General features: G+C 35.9%; 1 protein-coding gene across 1 annotated transcript in view; it reads left to right on the plus strand.

Moving 5' to 3' along the window:
* The window catches only part of SP2353 (EGF like, fibronectin type III and laminin G domains protein pikachurin), a 198,208-nt gene that overhangs the window by 159,574 nt on the left and 13,006 nt on the right, over positions 1-25,628 (plus strand). Inside the window, exons 8-10 of the mRNA XM_076130043.1 lie at positions 1,377-1,554; positions 18,626-19,026; positions 20,818-20,895. Coding sequence (XP_075986158.1) covers positions 1,377-1,554; positions 18,626-19,026; positions 20,818-20,895 — 657 coding nt within the window. The remainder of the gene's footprint in view (positions 1-1,376; positions 1,555-18,625; positions 19,027-20,817; positions 20,896-25,628) is intronic.

Raw genomic sequence — 25,628 nt, forward strand, 5'->3', positions numbered from 1 at the left:
GGCATATAAATCTACAGCGGTGCAGAGTATCTTTCGGTTCCGTGCGATATTTTGTACGCACGTCTATCATAAGTTCATAACTTGGGGCGGGCCTACGGGGCGTCCATTTCCAGTTTTACATAATTGCCTCAGCACAGTCGGGGGTAATGTCTTAGAAGAATTGACGGAATTCCCCCGCTCAAACTGCCACCCTAACTCCGTTCCGGTTGAAAGTTCCCCCGATTATGGTCGGTCAAACGTGGAATAGGTTTTGCCGATGTAAATCTTTAAATTTTGAATTAATTAAAAAGTTTCCGTTAGAAATAATTAAAACGATGGCGTATCGGTGAAGTTTTTGGACGTCTGGTTGAGATTACGATCTGTCATGATCATTGAAAATATTTATCTTGAGACAATGATTATTTTGAAACCCTTTGGAATATCATTTTTGCAGCTACATATACTTAACATATTTTACCCCCGGTTTCTGAGGTACATTTAGCGGCATTTTATCTATTCAATAGCGTTTAAGCTCATATAACAATGACGGGTTGAATAGATAAACTACCACTAATTGTACCTCAGAAACTGGGCATTAACCATGCCTAAGCGAAGTCAGATTTCAAGAAATCTTCTTTTTCAATCACATTTTCTACTTAATTCCTGATTTATTAACTCTAATATCCACGTCAATTCCTAATCCAAATGTGATCTACATTACAAAAGTACAAAGTGAATGAAACCACAGTCTTTAAAATCTCCTAATCATTCCGGAACACGAGAGTCATAGTCCATAAAGTGACGTCACTGGCACGAATGGCAAAGGTATAAAAAGCGAGCCCGGCTTGACTGTAATTTACATACGTCTGTGCCATGCAGTAACGAGTGATGTCGTAACCTCTCTTAGTAGGCTCTCCTTATGCTCAATGTGAAATTGATTTGCAGATCTCTTTTTTACATTTGAGGAAAATGAACGTTTTCGTATTAAATGTTTGTCTTACGTTTAAGCGATTGGTTATTCATTTAGTGACGTAAAAAGATCGATCTCATTACAAATTAGGGTCTATTTTAATTGTTAAATTAAGACTCATTTAAAGCTTGTTTAGATACAGAAAATAAATAAACAAAGAAATGGTCTATATATCACACTATCATATTCTATATGATTTCTACAGTTTCCTATAGCTTTTTTGTTGGAATTATTCCCTGAAATGGAACAAATCCTTGTGTCGAATTTAAGCAAGCAATTTATGTTCTCTTTTTTGGTAAAGTTAAAGTTAAGTTAATTCTCGTGTTTTTTTTTCCTGTAGACCTGACCCCACAACCATAATAGGTATCATGGCATGGAAGAGAAAAAGAGGCAGGCCTGTAATAATTATTTCGTCTATTGTCACCAGGGTCTCTTCTCCCGCATGACATTCCGCGAGCCCGTCTGGGTCGGCGGAGCTGGGAACACGACGGGTCTTCAGAGCAAGCTTGGTCTGTCTGACGGTCTACTGGGCTGCGTGGACTTCCTTAGGATCAACGGAGACACGTATCAGCTGATGAAGGATGCTGTTGCTACCTTGGATATAGGTAAGTTAAAGTAATCACAATTTAACTTGTGACGTTTAATTACAGCGTTTCTTTACGTCAGGCAGTGAACAGCGGGGCTATCACTTATCTGAGTTGGCAACTACATATTTAAATGCCGCTATGCAGTACATTGGTTTCCCTCTTAGATTATAGTGATTAACACGTTACGTCAAATCAGCAATGTACTGAATAGTGCTCATCAATTCGACGTACACTTATAGTTGTCAACTGAGTTACGTGATACATAAACTGGTTTTGACTCTGGTAATGACGAAGTCCATTAAGGGTAGTGCTTATTTTCTATCGAATGAGTTTTTCACTGGTTCTTCATCCGCCAGGCAATGGAAAAATGCTTTGAAGATTATTTTACATAGTTCACAATCTAGCCTATATCAGTAAAATTAATAATTAAATAGATATCCATTTTCCTTTAGCCACTTGGCTTCGCAGAATAAAATAATTGCCAATATTAAGGCCGGGACTCCACCAAAGCGGAGACGAGACGAGCGGAGAGGAGATGTTTTTTAAACAACCAATAGAATTGAGTTATTGACACGTCTCCTCTCCGCTCAGCTTCAGTGCAGATCGCTGTGCGGAGATGTGTAATATTTGTATGTCGCGATGAAAGCGGAGATGTGAGCTGTGCGCGGACGACGCGCAGTGGAGACGAGAGATGTGAGCGGCGTGCAGTGAGCGATGTCACCCTCCCCCCTCTCGCCCGCTAGCAACCCGCAGAACCCCGCGCGCGCGCCGGCCGGCCATCTTGCTAGTACCGTGCGCGCGAGCACACGCTTTTATCGCACAGCACACAGCACACCGCACACATCTCCGCTTTGGTGGAGTCCCGCGAGCTGAAAAACATCTCTTCTCGCACAGCACACAGCACACCGCACACATCTCTGCTTTGGTGGAGTCCCGGCCTAGGTATGTAGGCCAGCTAGACACAGTCATATTGGGTTAAATACATGCCGAGAACCTTTGATGAGATTATAGATTACGGATCGGAAAAATCTGCTTTGCCGAGATATTTAAGCTGAAATTGATGAGGAGAATCCTTGATCTAATTCTGTGGTCAGGGATAAGATATTTATAGATTTCAAAGTTAACCTTTACTAAAGATCCTTACATAAACATTTTTATTTTGGTTCGAAAATCAGTGCAATCGTGATAAAGATTTATTCCAACTTTACTAAACTTCTATGCAGTGAAAATCTTGCTTTAAAAGCCGTCTTAAAGCAACTTTAGCTTAAGATTTATTAACTTCTAACAGACTTGCAAAATCCTTGACTTGATAAAGACAAGGCGTCCTTTGATCTTTGAAGGCTAATCCGCTAAGAGCTAGATAATAAATGTTAGCTAAGTTTAATGTGATTTCTTAGTGAGTGTTGATAGCTGGCGTAATCGCCGGATTATGGCCGAGATTATGAGGAAGATAAACGGAGGCTGTTTTATTTGTAACACTTTCTGTGTAGACGTTTAAGTACAAAAGAACGTTGGGAATAAAGTCGGGATGAAACACTTGCTGGCTTATTTTGAGGATCGATTGTATAATTCTACGTTTAAGTTAGTATTTGAAGTTGGAAGTTGGCAGATCTCGATTTGTGAAAAGATGATTTCTGTAATATATTTTTTAGAACCAATTTAACAAGAGTTATTTTTTTGTCAAAAATAAATAACGTATTAAAATTCAGTTTTGAGACTATTCATGTAAATTCATAGCTACAGTACGGACGGACTTATTAAATAACAAGAAGCTATTAAAATTTCTTTTGAAAATGACTTAATAAAAATATTTTGACTTGCCAACGTTTTGAAAATTATAAACTCGTAACGAGAACTTCGAATCTTCAATCAGAAAACTTCAAATAATTGCAGCGCCTCTAAAGGGAGGCTTAGCATAGCGCCAGCGGCGTCAAAGCCACAGGGGCGATTTCTTTCCAAAATGCCATAGGATATAAAATTCATAATTAAGGGGTCCAAAATCCCCTGCGAGGCGTTACCCCAAAGCCGTAGTACGTCATTAGCCAAATTGCAAAACATAAAGAATACAGTAAGGGACCAAACGTTAATCCAACCGACGTAAGCCTTAGAATTCGTTACAAACGTGAAAAATACCCGCAGAAAGCTATCCACGCAGATTAATTATTAAAACGTACTTATAACATGTTATTAGTGAGGAAATTATTTCAGTAAATTTGAAATTACGTATTATAAAAGATGTGCTAATGTATCGAAAGCCTATGTCTATTCTGGTCCCAATGTTATTCCTTGTGCAGGTCCTTTGTATGCGAACATTGAAATGTATTTGTAAGTAGAATTAAACTTTTTTAGCTTTTATATTGCGGTAAATATGAACTGTTGTTGATATTTTGCTTAGTAGAGTGTCTGAAACAGAAAATAGATTGTTTCTACGAACCAAGGTCAAACATAGATTGAAAACGGTTCTAGTAACTACTCCAAGCTTGCTTCAAACACGTATTCAATCTCATTTTAATTAATGTCTAGAAATAACTTGTATTTATAGTTGACAAACGTTTCAAAACTTGTTCTCATATCGCATTCTCAAAGGCTTATTTCGTTTTCTATATTTGGTCTGAAGGTAAAAGCCATTGGTTTAACATGTGAGTTACTTTTAGCATAAATTATACTAAAATATGTATGAATCCCAAAGTTTGTGAAAAGGCTATTTTAGGAGAGTAAATTTCTAAAAACATTCCAATTAGGTGTCTAAATTAGGATTTGCTTTCAACGTGAAGCTGAAGAGACTTATTTGTGGAAGCCATCTGTTGGATGTTTTTATAATATGAGTTCGCAAGTGAACAAAAGGTTTGAATACCTGATTGATAGCTTATATAATTCATAGCTTCTTGTAATTAAAGATTATTTAGATATCGGTCTTGGTTTGATCGTAACACTAATTTATTTTATCAAATTAGATAAAGCTTTTTTATCTTGCCGCTTTATTTCAAAACAATCGAACATCTCGAAAACCATTATTATCAGATACTTATGCACAAAATAAAAAATCTCGTATATTTTCATGTGTCTTCGTAATTCAATGATTATAAGTAAAGAGATGCCGTCTGCTATTTGAAAATGCAAATATTTTGCTGAATTTTGACTAATAGCAGTTCCTGAATAAGCATACTATAGCTCTTTTCGCCGGAACGGAACACCCTCATTTCCTGAGGGGTTGGAAAGAAAGCTATTTGTCCCGCGCGAAGTTGAAAGCAGAATATTTCACACTGCAAATATTCTTAGGTATGAATATCTAGAAAAAACTTTATAAGTTCAAAGTTAATGCCATTATCAACCTGTAAAAAATGCAAACTGAAACATGCGATACTGAGTCTCCTGAATTTCGAAAATCAAGTAAGAGGATTATCATTTTATTACACCTTCTTATAATTTTTATTGTCGCGTCAAATACAAATTCTTTGGTAACCTCTCAGATCTCACTAGTTTTAATATCAAGTCAACAAGGTGATAAAAACCTATTTCATTTAACTGATATTTACCCGACTCTCTAGTCTACCATACTTTTACCATCTACATATTTATTCGGCATAAATAAGTCGCAACAGATAAAACTCTAATGAAATATTTTATTTTCTTGTTTAAAATAACTCCGACAGCATTTAATAAGTGAACCCTCTATATATCTTCAACAGAGACATATTTATCTAGTTTAAACGCTCCACATTTATGTGCACATAACAGCAGTTGAAGTCACAGAAAGCTTAAAGTTTTGCTCCAAAGCAGTTTGGAACTCCTCTCGGACGTTTAGCAGCTGAAACTTGGACAGCTTTGCTCACCTTCTCACGATCTAAAGTCGGTCAAATTACCCTGGAAACTACTCTAATATTATGAGCTAATGTGACGTTTAAAAACTCTTAAGCCTTTTAGACTACTCAAAAGTTTTGCTAATAAGCTTGTACTGCAAGTTGTTTTAGTATATGTTTTAAATCGTCGTTCTCTACCACGCTTTGTTGATCTATATTTTTATTTTCTTCTTATTCATTAACAGTATGATTAAAAATAAGAGCTATTTTTGTATTATATCATTTTATTGGCTACAAAATTTTGGTCCTAAAGAATTGAAACTACTCCTATTTATAATTGTGTATTATGTATCGATTGAAAGGGCTGGTTGATGTGTCAACAATTGATGTATTGTAACAAATTGTAAACTCAGTCAAAGGTAATAAAGATTTACTTTACTTTATGTACTGAAAGCTTACTGCTGCTGCTGCTCTATGTAAAATTTCATCCACGAAATTACATTACGGAGTTACTGCAACACATATCCCTTCAAACTCAACTATACAGTACAATCCAAAATCAAGACATGTTCTCCAATCTAAAATTTATCTATCCCATCGCTTCATATCCCCCCATCCTTCCAATTTGATGAAACAGTATTGCCAAATGAGAGTCTCGCAAACTAAGTTATTAACGTGGTACCCACAGTACTGTGGAACCGTCTCAATTTGCAGCCACATTCAAATCACGACCCGCTCCGAGATTCACTCAAAACTCAATATAAGGAACGGTTATTGGACAATGCATGTCTCGCTTCAGATCTGTATGAAGCTTCTATATCTTCTGACGGTTTATGCAGTCCTGGTATTTTTGAAATTGATCGTACGATAATAATCAAAGTAAATCTTTATTAAATTACAATTTTCTTGTATCTAACTTTTTGTTATTGTTATCGTTTTTTATTCTAATCAAGCAGAAAAATCACTGATCATGAACAGATAAAACATTCTTTATTATCAAATTGACCAATTATGCAGCAGATTTCACATTCTGATGACGGTCTTTTAACATCATGACATGGTTTTCCAAACCCTTTGTACTTTGGACCAGCAGTTCTCATCACATCTGCAGGTGATTAAATTTTCTCGATTAGTCCACAATTGAACAGGATCGCGGTAGTCCTATCACACAATCTCTAATAACAATCGCGTTGTGTACCTTTCGAAAACAGCTGACGCGCACAATGTACGTCCAATCACGTGGCCCTTGTATCTGAAAGCATTCGTAAGCGAAAATTGGGCCGTTTAAACAATTTTGGAGTAAATCTGCGAAGCATTTGTACCACGATTGGATTTAAAACGTTCCATTTGACACGACAAATAGAATTGGTGTTTGTGCTTCTAAATGTATTGTATGCGAGCCAGTTCGAGATCGAAGTGAGCGGATTTGTCGACGCGTGGCGGAATCATAAGACGTCTGGATGTGTATTCGCTGTTACGTTCAGTCTATCTCCGCTGGAGAATGTCTCGATGTAATCTACTTACGTTCCCGTTGGAGTAAGCGTGTACTGGATTTCTTTCATGGATTCTACTGATTTTGATACAAGTTTTTGCTTTATTACTATTGTATGTTTTGCAAAACAATGTTCTTTTCTTAGTCCTATTATTAACAGTGATCGAGTTCGTTGTAGCACATATAGAACAATTCGAATGTATGTTTAGTGAACAAAATAGATTCATTTAAAACCAAAGGCTACCTGAACCAGACTTAAAAAGATCCACTCACCAGTTTTATAGAGGTCTGGAACTATAGAATCCTAATACTACTCTAAAACATCGTAAAGTCCTCGTAAATCGGGGCTAAAGTCTTATTTACCGTATTTCTTACCTACTTCAAAGGTTATTCGATATAAAATAAATTGTGCGTATTCACCCGTACACAAAGTAGAATATCGAAACATAAACTTGATATAAAACGAATCCCGTAATTTTCGTATTAAAGCCAACTCATCCACCATCTTACCTTCGAGCACATCGCAATTTTTCCTTACATCGTTATTCGCAAATATTCTTTGTTCTAGTGATGCGACGAATGCGTCTTATCGAATAACGAAATGTCAATATTTTTATTATTCTTTTATGAACTATTCCACTTTCTATGCGGATCACACTAGGTTTTTAGGGTTTTTTTTATAAAGCAGAGTTTATTATTTGAATTTAAAATAACAGTACGATTAATCAATATTGGTTGGATGGAATTGAAAATAACGACGGTCATGGTCGAGGGCGACGAAAATTATGTAATAGTGTAAGGTACTTAGATTTTCTGCTCAATAGCTACAAAAAATTGCATGGTTCAACAAAGTAATGAACAATTATCCCTATTATTATGGTCCAAACCGATAGACATAAGGTGTCTGTTCACGAATTACCTCAATAGAGTTTCTCTGTTATGCCCTCCGAAGCACGGAGACGCCCAGCTCAAATATCACTATGCGGTCACCCATCTATGGAATGACCGCGCCAAGGTTTGCTTAACTCACAGATCGTTAATCGACCGGTGAGCGCAACCGGCTCTGGGCGCCTCTGTTAAATAAAAAATGAAAATTTGCATTGCCTGTAATAAGGAAATACAGAATTTTACAGTGAAATTCTTGGCCAAATATCCTAAAATAAAAATTCAGACGAATATACAAAACGAGTACGGAATATTCAAGGCACCTCTAGTAAAATATACGAAAAAGGCAGTAAACGTATTTTTATAGATTTATTTGAAGCAAGTAGTGGTTGGAACGTGTTATTTATAAGAATAGCTTCTGTACACTACGAGTCTATTATTCTATAAAGACTTATGTGTCAATTTATTAGGGTTCCGTAGCTATAAGGTAAAAACGGGACCTTATTACTAAGCTTCAGTGGCCTGTCTGTCTGTCCGTCTGTCACCATTACAGGCTCTCATAAACCGTAATAGCAAGAAAATTGAAATTTTCACCAATTATGTATTTCTGTTGTCGCTATAACAACATATACTAAAAAAAGATTATATATTTAAGGAAGACTCCCTTAAAAATATACATTTTTTAATTTTTTTACACAAGAATTAACGGTTCTATTACTTATTAGATGATGATACGGAACCCTCCGTGCGTTAATCCGACTCGCACTTTTTCGGCTTTTATTTATAGATGTTACTGAAATAGCATGGTACTTGTACACAAATAAATATCTATTTCTAAGAAGGATCAAGGAAAGTTGAATACACCCACACTATATATAAATAGCGGGACATTATTGACATTTACTGGGAACCCTTCTTAATATATAGAATGTCACTCAGAAAATACCGCCCAAGTACGAGAGGGACTGACGTTTGTTGGGTTCCGTACCATCATTATTTTATAAAAATGGAAAAAAAATAATTTGCTGTATGAGAGCCCACTTAAAGACCTTTTTACCACAGAAATAGGTACATAATTTGTGAAAATTTCAACTGTCTAATTGTTACGGTTCACGAGTTTACAGCCTGGTGACTTGACCTGATGACTAACTTGGCAGCAAAGTCTCAGTAATAGGGTCCCGTTTTTACCGTTTGGGTACGTTATAGGGTAACGTACCCAAACGGAACGCAAACAACAACGCAAACATAATGAAATAATAAAGTCATAAAATGACAGGCCGAAAATAATTACATTATTGGTAACTTATGCAGATACATTAAATTTAAGGAGCATCTCAAAAGTATTTCTCTTGCTGCGACGCATGTCAAAGTGACAAAGACACCATGATCATAATGCTTAAAGTTAAGTAACATTTTAGCATTCATTCTCATAAAAACTTTAGTACGATATTTCAGTCTACCTAAATCTTCTACGTACGTAGTAGATTCTACCTATGTATGTACAGGTGTGGTCCGTGACCCAGCCCTGTGTGACACGAGTGCGGCCGTGGCGTGGGCTCGGTGTATTTATGTGGCCGAACCACATCGTGAAGCGAGTTGATTTATATAACCTTTTCTATGTAAAGACGTGATTGATAAGCGAATAGCGGGTCGATTTTATTTCTTTAGTATTTTTTTACAACCCCCAGTTCCTCATTTGACTTCCTTATTTCGAGAGGAAACTCTTGCCTAGCTGTTCTGTCGTATGGTTAGTGGTCAACCTGGTGTCAAAGTTGTTCAAGCCGCCTGAAAAGCCAAAACATGGCTTAACGACTGTTTTATTAGTAGACTACATCCGGGACCGACTATTTACGTGCCCTCCAAAACACGGAGACGCTCAATTCACTATGCGGTCACCCATCTATAGAATGACCGCGCCGACGGTTGCTTAACCCACTGGTCGTTTACCGACCGGTGAGCGCTAGTGGCTATGAGCGCCTCCCAGCAATGGAATATTAGTGGGTTTAATTATATTATTTCTTCTCTCTCTTATTTCTGGAAAATACTGGCAATAGAAAATTACAGGTCTTTTTTTTTGCTTCTTGAATATACGTTATGTTCAAGCGTTCTCATGCGGTCATCTAGGAATGGACTGTCTGCGTCAAGGGTTTCTTACATTATTAATAGTTTACTGTCTGGTGAGTCCAAATGGCTATTGGCGTCGGTCAAGTGCATACGTACTATTACGTATACTACTATCTATCTCTCATTGCCCTTATTTGGCTCATTCATTTCCTCGCAAATGTCATAGTCGTTGTTATCAGTTGAGCTTGCTTCTATTTTCTTCAATAACACTCAATTTCATGTTATAATCCATTTTTGTGAAAATGTTTATTTTGCGATTAATATCATTGTCAAGTTATTTCATAATTGAGGATTACGCAATGACCGTAGTTCCGTGGGTTCCCCCTCGCTACAGTTTATGGTACCTACAACAAAATTAAGTTTCCCTTACAAAGAATTTTCTATGAAAATACCCAATAACATGTAAATGAGAAACGCGATCACTCATCACATGTACTCGTGACACCCCTCGTTATTAGTTAGGTTACGTGTGCAGAATTCCGCTGATGAATGATCACAAACATTAGGGCTGGCAAAACCTTGAATACGAATACACCGTAAAGGTTGTAGCACACAGATCGCGAGAGTGGAACGTGAAGTGTGTTTGAGTGGTTTGGGAAGCGTTGTGTACTTGTGTTCTATATTTCCTCTTTTTATTTTATCGTGTGGTTAGTTGTCAATCGCCTATCAAAGTTATTTAGGCCGGGCAATAGGTTTTAGATATGGCATGACAACTGTTTTCTTAATTACCAACCGCTGAGACCGACCTGTTACGTGCTCTCCAAACCACAGAGACGCTGAGTTCAATTACCTCTTAGCGATCACCCGTCTACGGAAATACCGCATCGAACATTACTTGATCCACTGGTCGTTTTTCGACAGGAGAGTGCAATTGGCTTGTTTTTCCCTGACGAGCAAGCACACAGAACTGTTGCCGCGGCCCGTACTGCTCACGAAACACATCCCGCTATCGTATTATGTGTGCTGTTACCTTTATTATCCTCGATTGTACAAATTTCTACGCCGATTTTGTTATTTGATTAGGATGAAGGCTGTTGAAGGTCTATTTCAGCAAAACATGATTGATAAATACGATTAATTGATAAATAGCAATCTGTTTACGTGGATGTTCAGGAGTTATTTGAAGAAAAATAAGATTATTTATGTTTGCAGTAAACAGCTTTATTTATATTGACTTTTTCCTTAGTTCAAACTCACAATCTATTCTAATATTTAGCTGCCTAATGTTTCTGACAACTATAAAACAAATAATGACATTATTACATTACGAAATTTCTTTTTTATATAGCAATAAAAACACTTATGACTTTTACGTTAAGTCACTTAGACTTGAAAAATGTATGACGATTCCAAAACAAAGTAGGTATTGAATTGACTTTCATTCACTTGACATAAAAACCATTTTGATCCGCATTTTTTTAACGTTGGTACCAATAGATTTATGTATATAGATAGATATTAATTCCAAAACAAAGTATTGACATTTTATTCTCTTAACACAAAACCATTTTCATCTATGTACATCTTTCTAACATACCGATAGATATCAAATTCCTCATCGAATATCGAACATTACAGTGTAACTAATAACACACGTATTCCATCAATATCCTGTAACTATTTCCAATTCCCCAAGCCTCTTAACCCCACATCATAACTCAATCCTCGAACATTCCTCAAAAAACGGATTTCGCAAATTATTTACTTACTAGAGGCCAACCGCGACTTCGCCCGCGTGGAAACCCTTCCCGTGTAAATCCCGATCCCTCAAGAACTCCGGGATTAAAAGTAGCCTATTTGTTATTCTGGGTCTTCAGCTACGAATACATCTAAATTCATCGTAATCGATTCAGTAGTATTTGCGTGAAATAGTAACAAACATCCATACATATTAGGTCCGGGAAAAAGTCTTTTCGCATTATAGTATGTATGAACTTGTAATAAAATCTCTTTGGCTTCAAGAATCACAAATGAGTACACGGTTCATTAGGTTTCTTTCAGCGAGCTCGTGAGGTACCCAAATATCGAGCTATTTTGTCTAGAGAAAAGATTTTATTGCAAGTTCATACATACTATAATGCGAAAAGACTTTTTCCCCGACCTAATACATACATTCTCACAAACTTTCGCATTTATAATATTAGTAGGATGTACTTCCTCATAGAGTAACAGGAAGTAGGTCAGGACCCGGAATAATATTCCTTGCATTGAAAAAAGGTTGAATTCACTTGATGTGGTGAAGATTGGCGTAAAGATTTGGGTTAGATTGGCCCAACCACCTTCCTGGCGTCGAAAAGTACAATGGGGAAAAGGCTCATACCTCCAGATGCATGGTCAAAGGATAAAAACTCACTTTATTTGTAATTTGCCGACAGATTGCCTCCATTCGCGGCCATATTGGGTTTTTATCGCTCGCTAACGTACCTTGTAATAAAGTGAATTACATGTTTTTCCATTACTTTATTAATGTTTTAGTTGTGGGTCTTTTTTACTGAATTGTGTCGTGACAATTCAAAAAACGACTAACCCCCGGTTTCAAGGTACATTTAGCGGTAGTTAATCTATTCAATAGCGTTTATTATATAAGTTTTGACACTATTGAATAGATAAACTACCGCTAAGTGTACCTCAGAAACGGGGGTAAGTGAATGTTGCTTTTTATTCTATTAATTACTTTCTAAAAAAATGGTATTTTGCCAACAGTGGCATGGCAGTCGGTGAGAAAAGATGAATCTTTACGTAAAACAACAATATAATAATGTTTAATATTGGATCCTTTCTCAACGACCATTAGACACTACTTGAGTTTGTAATAAAATCACCGCTGAGAAACATTATTAAATAGCTTGTCTTACTTATTTCAACATGAAATAAAAATAACTATGGCGCGATTTTTTACAGTCGGTACACTCGAGTATCAAGATATAACATTGAAATGTGCTGCAAAGATAGTTCCTACGATGACCGCTAGAGGCGCTGAACTCCCAGCTATGGACAGCTGATTTTCATACAAATCTTTTCGCTAGCTAGTAGCACGAAGTCGCCCCTTTAGTTTTTATAACAAACTAGCTGACCCGTGCAGCTCCGCTCAGGCTTTCTTGTTTTTATTTAATCACGTGCATTCAAGGCATTTCAAATTTATTCACCTTTTACACCTTCTCTGGACTTAGACCAAAATTAGCCAAATCGGTCCAGCCGTTCACGAGTTTTAACGAGACTAACGAACACCAATTCATTTACCTACATATAGACTATTATAGGACATAATATGACGTCTTTATTCCCGCCATAATAAACTGCGGAAGAGATTAATTCTCAGAAAATGATGTTGGGAAACTAACTGAAAGTTTCTCAACGTTAAGTAGTTAAAACTTTACGTTTCGAAGATTGAGTAACCTCACATGCGGGCGTCTACGCTATTTGAATAACTGGGGACTTTTTAAAACTAATTGCTGTAATGGAGGTATACATTGAAGAGAACGCTTCTAGAAACTCCTTTTAAGTAAATAATGATGATGTAATGAACAAACGTTAGGCTTTCGAAAGATTTCTAACTGATTATAATTATATATTTAAGTGGAGATTGGTATATGATTACTTGGCTATAAGAATATGTTTAGTGTAATGGTATGCATCGTTTCTTCTCACGAGCAGCAGCTTTTCCAAAACGGTGGTCGAATAAAAACTATGACGAATTTAAACACTTGTAAGAAGTTATGAAGGATATTTTGGTTTCCAATTTGCGCATTCAATTAACATATTTAATTTTCTTTTTTTTTAGTTGCCAGTCGTTTCATTATTGAGCTTATTATTTAGTTACCAATCACGTCATTACTGCGCCAAAAAGAAAATATTTTTTCTTTTCTTTCTAAGAGACATAATTATGTTAGTTCTGGCTTCTAGCTATATTAGGCTAAAATGAAAAGGCCATTTGATGGTGTAAATGTGCGTATAGAATCAACTCACTACAACATATTAACAGGTAGACTAACTTGCATTTCAGTGCTCTTTGATGTACTTGAAGAGTGTGCCTGCATCTGGCCAGTGTTACAGACCAGCTTGTGTTAAAGCACTTTGTAATAGTCTTAATCATGAAACTTTGCCAATATTCTATCAACTAAGAAACTATGCATTCCTTCAAGAACTGGTTAAAATAAACACGTGTGCTGAGTTACTTTAAGGCGTTTTATTCCGCTCGTGGCTCTTCAAAGCAAGATATTAACTATACTTACTAATAATATATAAACCTAATGTGTCTTTGTTTGTTTGAACACGCTTATCTCACTAAATACTGGTTCGGATTGAAAAATATTTTTTGTATACGCTATATAACATCGCGCTATGATGAGTAGGAGTGGAGCAGCAATGAAAAAAGTTGTGAAAACGAGAAAAGGACAAACGATAAGAAAGTCGTAGACAGTCGCTAGCTATTCAAATTTCTAATACACACGTAACTTCAAACTGTGCCCGTAAGTTCTGAATATCGAATCACTTGCGAAAGAGACAAATGCTTGAATGCTTAAACGTTCCCTCGCCTTACAAAGTTGCATTTGCTATACCTAAACAGAAACAAAAAAAACGTCCTGCTGTTGTTTCATGAATTCTTTACATCATCATTATTTGCATCATTTCTTCCTTATTCTGCATTCTTTATTAAGACAGCCGATAAGGAAGCACGTACACTCGTCCTTTAGCCAATAACAGTGCCTAATATATTATTCAATATCGTAATTATATCATACGGCTAGCCGAGCGGGTAATTGGCAAATGAGCATCGTCATATACGTCTAATCAACGTATTTACTACGGAGCTGGCTATTGAACCGGCTATTGTATCGATTATGTATATCGGCCTTTATAATTAGTGTATAGTCATTTCAATAATCGGGTTAGTTATCCGATAAGTGTTTAAGAGTGAGAATAAGAAACGTTGGAAGAATGAAGTGTCCTAACCTAACCTTTTTAAATAATAAATAAACAAACATTTACATGCATTTCCCGAACAATCGATTAGTACCACATGGAAACAGAAACAAAATTTGCAACGAAAAATACAGCATTTGTTTTACAACAAAACCTATCGGAGCAGACAACTTAAAAGATTAAGTATTGGCGTGATAAATGAGATTTCTTCTCAAGTTGTTGCACGAGACACATCTTTTATGTACGTTCTAGTACATACATACGTATCGGGTGTTCTAAATTCTAAGGAAAGCTGAAACGATTTAGAGGAAAAATAAACGCTTTTCTAGTACAATTTTGTGGTTCAACCATCAGTAATTAGTTTTTCTGCATTGTTAACTTTAGAAAGGCTGTGGAGTTCGATAAAATGCTTGATAAATCACAAAGGAAACGTAAACTTAACTGTATTTTTAAGAATCATTGCTTTTCTTTTAGAATATCATTGATACATCAAATATCTCCAACCCGCACTTGGCCAGCGTAGTGGACTCAATTCCTAACCCTTCCCTCATTCCGGAAAGACCCTTGCCCAGCAGTGGGACATTAATGGGTTAATATTACATCAAATATCAAACTTAAAATTAAAAAAAAAAAACCAAAAACAGTTAGAGTTTAGAGAGTAGCGTCTCATTTTTTTTCAGTAAACCCAAACCTTGTCTTTGTGTACACACTATAATAATATGTAAGTATATTATGTACATATATATATCCGAATCGAATTGAAAAATACATTTTATATTTTGTAAAGATCTGAAGCAAAACTTTTAAAGTTCAAAGACGTTCCGATCACGGTGTTTAACGGCAATCCAACTTTAGTGTCGTTGTTTATAGCCACTCAGTCTACTTTAAATATTTAGGTCTGACCTCGGTCTAGGCCACCTAATCTGTTCGATCACGTTTAGTAGTATCGCGTGTGGGACGGTGTTAGTGCATCGTATAGTTCTTTTACGATTATTGGGCTAAATGTTAGAGTGGTCCTATTTTGATGCCTAAGTTAACAGTGGTGGTTAATCGCAAATGAAACTTTATTTGTGTGACTATAGGTTCCCTGGTTTAACTTTGCTGGTTAATTTTAATGAAATATTTTTTTATTTAGTTGTATAGTTTTTTGGTTAGATGCTGAGAATGATCTTTTGAATACTAAAGTATAAAGTTTGGGAATGGCTTATGTCGTATATTTCAATATCGATAACAAAAAATATTGCACTTAAGAAAACAGAACGAAGAACTCATTAGACATTAGATTAAAAAACGTCACTAGTTTAGGACCGCGATCCACAAAATATAATTGTTTCGGATCTGGTTGTACTTTGTGTCCGTTGTTTGTAAAGGTCCCCGCGACACAAGAGCAATTCTTAGTGCAGGAGTTGTCTTTTTTAGAAAAGAAAGGAAGAACTCAATTAGATTCTCTACACCAGATTGATTTCGGAAAATATATGTGAAAACGTAGCCAAAGTAACGCGACTTTACGGTACTTTTTTCATACGAAATCCAAACCAAGCACTTTTATGATCAATTGATAACAGTCTTCAACTGATTACAATTACTAATAATACCTAATGAACTGCTTCATCTCATGTGTTCACAAGTATTTGTATGCCCGCACATTACACACGGTTATCGCGTCACGAGGCTTTGAGTTGCCAACTATGTCGCGCTTGCGGTCGCACTCGTGTCCATTTAGCTTCTACAAACATCACTAAGAACGAAAACAACATAATATCATCAATAATGCCTTTTTCATTTTTTTTATTACTTACACTTAAAAAATCCTCAGCAACAGAGAAAACCAGAAAACGCTAGCTAAAGTAACTACCGATTTGTTTGTCAACATTTCTTAAATAAAACGAGACACAAGACCTTAGCCAAGGTGTAAATGAAACAAAACAGAAAACCTCGACAGTACTTTTGTCATACGAAATTCAAACCAAGCACTTTTATAATCAATAGATTACAGTCTTCACCTAATTATAATGACTAATAAAATCCCTAATGAACTGCGTCATCTTCAGCATAACATCAAACTGATCAACTCATGTTTGCACAAGTATTTGTGTGGCCGCACATTACACACGGTTATCGCGTTACGATGCTTTGAGTTGCCAACTATGTCGCGCTTGCGGTCGCACGCGTGTTGACTTAGCTGCTATATATTGATGCTGTTTAGTATGTGATTAGATTGTTGGGATACTAGTTTGTGTCAACTTAGTCTAGAGACTGATTTTCTAATATATCTAGATTTTTTTATACATATATGGAAGAGTATGGAGCTTTTTGTTAGTTACAGATATTTGAGGTAAAAGATGGCTGAAGGCTTAGGTAGCTTGCTTTGTGTGATGACAGATTGTCAATATTCTACTTTTTAAAATATTCTGGAGCTAATAAACTTTTTGGTTATCCATAGATATTGAAGTAAAAGATTGCCTGCTTTTTTAGCTTTGAAGGTATCTGTATCGCTTTAGTATACTAAGGAACGACGCTTTACTTATTTCATTAGGCAAGCAGGATTACCTAGGCTAGAAGATTTTCATTTCCACACTGATCTGCATGCTACATAAGAAAAAAAACTTGCCTTCATAAAAACATAGCAAGGTCCTTAAAATACTATCACTATCGTTAATGATTGATCGAATCAATAATGAGAAACCTACTGATCTCCTCTCACACATACCTAAACTACAGCAAAACTTACTATTCAAAGTACTATACTAAATCCAACTAAGAACAAAAGTAGGTCAACAAATTCTTCAAGAAAAAGCCTGAACTCGTCAATTCCCAGTATCTTAGCACAATGTTATTTCAATACTATCGCTAATACGAACATAGGAATAATGAAATTCCACATCGTCGCGCTCTGAATTCGTAATCACCCGTCACGTACGTCGACTATAATGGCATTTCGTATGTTTTGTTATTGTATATCTAATATATATCTATATGTTCCTGTAACTGCCTCTGTGGCGCGGTCGGTAGTATATGCGACTGCCGTGCGAGAGGTCTCGGGTTCGAATCCTGGGTCGGGCCAAAAATGTCTTTTCTGAGATTTTCTGTTAAGAATTTCTTAGATATTGCCCGGAGTTGGGAAGTTGAGGTCGAAGACCTCCGTGCCTCGGAGAGCACGTAAAGCCGTCGGTCCTGCGCCTGACCTCTCACTGGTCGTGTCGGTTATCCGTCCCACCAGACTATGAAAGTGATGGAATAGAGAGTGTACCTGTGTATTGTGCACACACTTGGACACTATAAACAAAGTCCTGCACAGATGGCCAGTTTCAATGAAACTGACCGCCATAGCCGTATATAGGCTAGGAGGACATTTATATGTTCCTGTACAATAATTCCGTTATCTATATTTCAAGCTTTGATGCTGAATATTTCGTAAAACGGAAATCGTGCGATTGAAACAGTTATTAAATATACATGAATATCCACATAAGACACTCGAATCGTCTTTGTAGGCACTTTTTCGTCTTTCGTATTTATTTATTGAGTTATTGACAATGCAACAAGTTAAATGTGATGATAAAATTATGTCAAAATACATGTATAAGAAATGGAATAAGAAATAGCATCTCAAAAAACTTATAATTTAAAAATAACTGTGAAATCTCATGCTAAAAGCCATAAGTACAACTTAACTCCGCAAACCATACAGTGACCAAATTGCATTAACTTTCACCAGTCTCAAAATACATACAAACATAATCATTTTTCTCATAAGGCAGGGAAAAGCCAGAGAAAAACATAATAACATCTCAAAATACTACCCAAAAAATTCAAAAACATTTAAGTATTACAATAATTTCTCAACTTAACCTCATTGTTACAGCGGAATGCGCACCAACCCTCGCTCCATGGAAACCACCAAGCGAAGTCACGACCAGCGAAACACAGCACCAGCATCCAAATGACGTAGACACCCACGCAATATACGATATCAACGACATAGTTCATTTCGAAGACAACGACTTAGTCATGAGAGATGCAAGAGTGAAACAGCATCAAGAACACGATAATAACAAACTAGACAATTCTGTAGAACCATTCAAAACGTATACTTTCGAAGATGTTAGAAAAGTATTGAATAATGATACTAAGGATGAATTGAGGGAAGAGGGGAAGAAGGAAGCGGAGTGTGAGTGCCAGCATGGGGGAGGATGTGTGGCGAATGTTTGTCTGTGTCCGCTCGGATATGCTGGTGTTAAGTGCGAGATTACGCTGGATTTGAAGGTAAGGAAGTGTTATAGTAATTACTTACACGATAGTATAAGGAAAACTTAATCATGATCACTCGAGTGCGTGATTTTAGAAAATATATTGCTGAATCTTCTAAAATGGATAATATGTAGATGTAAGGCGCTAGTCGGCGCTACATATACGATACGATAAAATAATGCTAGTTGCTCTACATGGTCATTTATGCGAGGCAGAGTAATTCTATTTTAAAATACCATCTTAAAAAGCATATCATTTAAAAATACTTATGATGTAATGATGATGGTAGTTATAATATAGTTATTAAATACATCACGATTCTTAGTTTGCTTTCATTAATATTGTTACCAAAAGGAAAGATCCTGATAACAAACTGTTTACTATAATCAATTTTAGTAAATAAATCTTAACTAAAATGGAACATTAAATTGTACTAGCACGTCTGTTAATTCAGATTTATCAATACCTTTTAGTACTGTAAAAAGATAGATTGTACTCTCTTGCCAGTCGAAAAAACCCTTCCAATCTACTTTCCAACTCAACGTTTCAACAAAAAATATGCGTAAATTTAATTGCCTCCAACAAAAACAGTTTGAAACAGTGCCATTACGTGTCCCAATACTTGGGGAACGTGTACTTTCTGAGCGAGTACTTATTCTTACTTTATTTCTACTTCTCTCGCTCTTTTCATAAATCAAATGAGCCGGGGAAAACTGCTTTTTGTCTTTTTCCAAAAGTTTGTTCGAGGGAATGTTTCCAACTTCAGTTTGCAGTTTCTTTGAATACCCAGTTTGAAATGTTAGTACTACCATAACTGCGTGTTTAAGACTTATTCTAAAGTTTTTTGTTGCTGCTGGAGCTCAGTAATTTTGTAGAAGTTTCAGATCTTTTACAGTTCCTATATTTTTAGGTTTCTTTTTGAGGAAGTTTTCATCAATCATTTGAAACGACTACTTAGACAGCCGTTAAAGCTAGAAGCGCTTTCGATTTCTGACAAAAATACGACCAAAAACTGATACACATGTTGCAAAATTCAAATGAAATCATAATAATATCCATGACATTATCTTTTCTCACACACAATGATAATAATTCTGCTTCGGAAAAATTACAAAGAGTGGCGTATAATTCTATTAAAAAATGTATTTTTCACTTCGTAAAAGCGCCTTGCTGATACGAAATGTTCTTTTTCCATGGGAATTTTTCCTTTTACTAAGTGTTCTCACTCGAGACTTGATGACGTGATAGAGTCTTAAGCATCCTTCCACCGACGGCATCTCATTTAATTTAAATATTAAAAATGTCATACTTTGCAAGTGTACCTATTGCATATTCAGTTCTGGGCCAGAGAGTTTGTGAAATGGTTCTGTTTAACTAGTTCCCAGGGAAAACTTGTAGTGAAAACCTGTGTTTCTGTACTATATAATTATATCATCTAGACTCTATCATTAGTTGTCAGAACGTAAGTTTCAGTGCAAGACAATACATTGAATCAATCTATTGAATCGACAAATTAATTCGATGATCGCAAAAATACGCCATGTCGGTTTCTGCTGGACAAAATTAACAGCGACTGATTTACAATATAAATACAAAATACATCAAATTCTCTAACTATTCTTATAACACTATCCATTCGTAGGACCAGTCACTTAGAAACTGAATAACTTATAAACCATTGATTACTTTAACTGGTCTCTTCATCTAGGTAACAGCTGGCAACTAACTAAGTTAGTTAGCTATATTATCAATACATTATAACTATATTAACATACTGTATACAAACAAACACACGTGTTGTTCCAGGTGCCCCGGTTCAACGGCTCGTCGTATTTGCGTCTGCCCGGGCTCGGAGGCGCCGCCGAATCGTGGCTCGATATACAGGTAATGTGTTATATGTTTTTATATGTTAGTGCTACGATATTTTTCTAGAATATTCTGAATAAGAATGTTTTGTTAAGAGTTTCGTGAAAGGTTTTGGGAACGTATTTTCTGTGCCTCGATAGCTTGAGTGCTGGCTCTCTGTTGCTATTTAGGCTACCTTTAAAGTAAACTTAAAATTGCTTATTCTTTAGAAAGGAACAGGCAGAGTCTTATTATTGTTATTAAGAAAATATTTCAAGTTATTTGACTTTAGTCACATGTTTACTTTTTGGCATCTAACTATACATACTGAAAGTAAAGTTTTCGTGACCAGTTAGCCACGTGAGAACCTTGACACTATCCATTCAGGTTAGATCCTGAAGGGAAATTTCGCGACCAAGAACTGTACTCAGGCCGTTACAAGCGTGCGAACTACGTCATAATAAAAAAAACCATAGGAATGTGACAACGTGTAAGTGCGAGCGAGAGACTCCGATAAAATGACATGACTTAGTTCGCGCGTTTGAAATGGCCCGAGTATAGTCACATATTTTCCAATGTTTGAACAATTAAGACAGTTTAATTCGTTATGAACTTAAAGAACATTAACTCAAGCATGACCTCGTAAAGGAAAATAAAAGAAAGAAATACCCATTTTCGCGTTCCCGCTATTCTAAATCTCATAAACAAAGTGATAATGCTAACAATTTGCCTCATAATTCTAAAGAAACTTCCAACGTATTTTTAAAAGCTTTCGACTTGCTACTAGGTGAAATAATTTTAAATAACGTACAGTAAATGTGTTGAAGTTTTGCTATAAATTTGTATGGGCTCAGGTGCTGGGAATTGTTTAATGCTTGCTTTTTTTGGGAAAATACATGGTTTTTCTTTGCTTCTAGCTTTATGTTTTGAAAAATACTTTAGTAAAAGTATTTAGTAGTCGAAAAGTGCTCTTTCTTTCTTAAAAAGCTTTGGAAAGACAAACTTAATGAGTCCGATAATAATCCATTACGGAAACCATACCACTCATAGGTGTCATGGAATGGATTTCCAAACGTAACAAATTATGTTAGTGCATTTAAATTTTGCATTTAAGTTTTTTGCTAGGTGATTCAAAACAACATTTGGCGTTTTAAATTCTAACTTCAATATGGCTCTGTTAACCGTGTACTTTGCTTACAACGTTCTCTACTAAGTGGTCATACTATAACCTTGTCTTAGCTATTTGCTACTCTTATTCAGTTATCTCACAAATCCTTGGACTCTGCGTCCAACACCGTTTCAACTACGGGCAAATATTTATAGAAATGTAATTAGGTAACTCAATGTCCAAATTCCATGCCGGTCACTCCCAAAGTTGCGATCTAAATCCAGCAGCGGAATTATTCACGAACTATTCAATAATTGGAACTTCACAATCGTATTATAGAAGTAGAAGCTATGAAACTAATCATAGTATTAATAGCTGGAACTAAATCTATTGGAGTTTCCGAAGTGAGTTTCCGTGATAACTCGACGCTTCGGAATACTATTTGTCCGAACCGTTTATGTAATTTATTTGAGGTATTTGGAACCTTGTCATCGTCCCCTTTGGCCTCTGAATAGCTTCTGAAACGCTCTGCCATTCAGACTGAACTTGAAAGTTGTTGAAACGGATTATTGTTGGTAGATCGAACTATGATGCTCGTGTTTTCGCTGTTGGTCATTGATTGCTTCTTATCTAAGATTTCGAAAAGTACTTAGTAAGTATTCTGTTATCCAATAGATAATATTCTTAAATCCCTTTTCTCTTATTTTCTTTCATAGCTAGCTTTCACGCTTGTTACTCGGTAAACGATCAGAGGATTCTGCAGCCTTTGACCAGTTGTTTTAGATGGGTAGCCGCTACTTTGTATTTCAGATGACCATCTCTGTACTTCAGAGAGCATATAAACATTCTCTCCTATCAATATTATAAAGTTATTAAACCATCTCTAAAGTTTATGAGAAAATTCAGCAACTTTCCCACTAATTTGGAAAATAAAAAGGACCTTTTAGCGTGATAAACTCGTGTCCTTTCTCAATACAAAGAACGTCGTATATAAAATTTTACATTACAACAATATTCCTATATTTTACAAAGCATTTCCTTAGAATTCGAGATTCTACCGTAGTTCATGGAACCAAGTCATTGAACAAGCAAGTTCCACGTATCCTATACGGGTTATTTGTGAAGATAGATTCTGAGATATGGAGCAAAGGGCACGTTGGATATCGCACTTCTAAGAATGGTTATAATATTTGCGTTTGATTATAATACGGGGATATTGTGATCGTGTATTGTTTAGCTTAAGTTTGATTGAAATTTTAAGTAGAGGTGCGATTTAGAACTTTCGTATCATCGAGTCGCTTTTTTATTGAGTGTTGGACGTTTAAAATCTATTTTTGAATTTTGATACCATTCAATTAATTAAATCAAATCAGTTTCTTTGGAACTCGCTAAAGGTTCTATTCTACAGTCGGTACTCGAATCGTAATTTCGGACTCTTTTTGGATGTCCTACGTGTGTATAAAATTAGCAATTATTTCAAAATTAAATAATGATACGTGGAAAACGTTGTGGGTTTTACATATTATTATAAGAAGTACCTATTTGTATTACTTTATAACAAATAAGTGTGTAACTGTTTGTTTTTCTCTAAATAAATAGATAAATAACCAATAACTGCTCGATATTTGACAGTTTTTCGTAATAAACTTTTTGACGAAAGTTTACTAGATATTATTATGCTTTCGATCATAAATCTAGCAAATTATTACAAAAATTTATGGTGACTCAAAAGTTCGAAAGCAATTCGCAAATGGCTCAGTTTACACCGGCACCGATGTCAAGTCAACTTACCTGTAAAATTCATTTTTAAAACACTAAATAGTAAGTAAAGGTAACGGTAGCAATAAATATAAGAATTTTACAACACAGCCCACAGGTAGGGGTGCCAGCTTTTATTTGACGAATCAGAGTATGTCTGATATTAGACGAAGAAAATAAAGAGTATGGACTTATAAAATATGGAATTTAGGTATCGATTAATTAGAAAATATTATTAGTGACTTGCACATGTTTACAGTCAACATTATGTAAAAGTGTAAAGCAATTTATTAGTGATTGGCTACTCACATATTATTCGGTTCGGCACAAGGTTTGTGCCGATTTGGTTCATGTACATATATTCAGTTTTGCCATATCGTAGAAAAGGCCTGCATGGTTACAATACTTTTGACTGCCTCCGCGGCGCAGTGGTAGGTCGCTACGCCGCCGCTACCATTGCGTCGGGAGGTCGTGGGTTCGATTCCGAATATTTGTACGATCCCCAAATAATTGTTTCGGTTCTGGTTCTACTTTGTGTCCGTTGTTTGTATGTTTGTAAAAGTCCCCGCAATACAAGAGCATTTCTTAATGCTGGAGTGGACTTTTCAAAAAAACGTAACGTGATCATGGCAAAGTAAAGATGTCACAGTCCACTGCACTCTAGGTATGTATGTATGTTTGTATGTCTATAAGCAGTACTCTAGTGCTATATTTTTTAATACTATGTATAAATACTGCACTCCATCAGTGTTATAAGAGTAGACCTAGAGTACGCCACGGTTCAGAGTCCAATACTCTACTTTAGACTACACTTTTCAACCCTACCCACATGTAATGTAGTTCGCGTGACTTTAACGATTAGTGCTCATGAAGCATTTTGTCATGTACAGTGTAAATGTCATTTATACATGAGCGTTGAGGGAGTGGTCCCGTGTAGACAATTTAATCATATTAGTTTTATGAGGACTGGCAGTCACGACTTGCAATAAGTACCTTTTTTATTTGTAGTTGATAATATTTTATTTAAATAGATAAAGAAGGAAGGTACGTAGAAATCATAACTACAATTAACGGTTTTGGTGATCCTGTATGACAAGATGTATAGATGTGAATATAGCAAAGGATATTTTAGAAGGACAAGTGGCGTTCTCTGGGTTCTGTCTCTGGGCAGAAGGCGTGATTTTATGTGTGTATGTGTATAAAGAAGGAAAGTCCTGAAAAGTACTTCGTTTGCGTCGATGTCGTCAAATTGAGAAGCTCGTTGATGCTTGATTAATCCCAAGTTTTTGACCTGGATCTGAAATCACAACAGATTTTCGCGCTTATAGTATACAAGATATGAATAATTATGATATGAATAAATAAACTAGAGTGGATTTTCAATTAAACACTAGTAAGAGGAACCGCGTGTACAAACTACTAGTAATAAGAAACATTACTGTGCTACTATCCATTGCATAGCGACGGCAAATCTCAAACAAATACAACCACCACCCCAATTTCTATCAATAGCCAATACTCAATACATAATGAACCTACTAAATAACAATTACCCGTATAAATAAACAGTGCAAATTAAGACAAACGATCAAAATGTGTTTGTTCAACTAACATAAATAATTCAATAGACATCAAGACAAGATTTATTGGGAAAAAGTTCGGCGACTTCATTTTTAGGTTCGGCTTTATAGCCGTTTGGAAGCCGATAAGGGAATGAAACGATTGATCAGCTTGAGGTTTATAAGTCGTGCGATTTTAAGTGAATTAACCTCTGAAACGTAGAACTACGTCAGACATAATTTCATTTCTATTATACATGTGTTATAGAACGAAAACTTAGTAGAGAGACTTGCATTCAAGGCTCGCAGCTGGTGGAGTCATACAAAAAGCTTAGGGTTTAAACCAT

Source organism: Anticarsia gemmatalis, chromosome 23 (assembly GCF_050436995.1).
Source record: "Anticarsia gemmatalis isolate Benzon Research Colony breed Stoneville strain chromosome 23, ilAntGemm2 primary, whole genome shotgun sequence".
Taxonomy (NCBI): Eukaryota; Metazoa; Arthropoda; class Insecta; order Lepidoptera; family Erebidae; genus Anticarsia; species Anticarsia gemmatalis.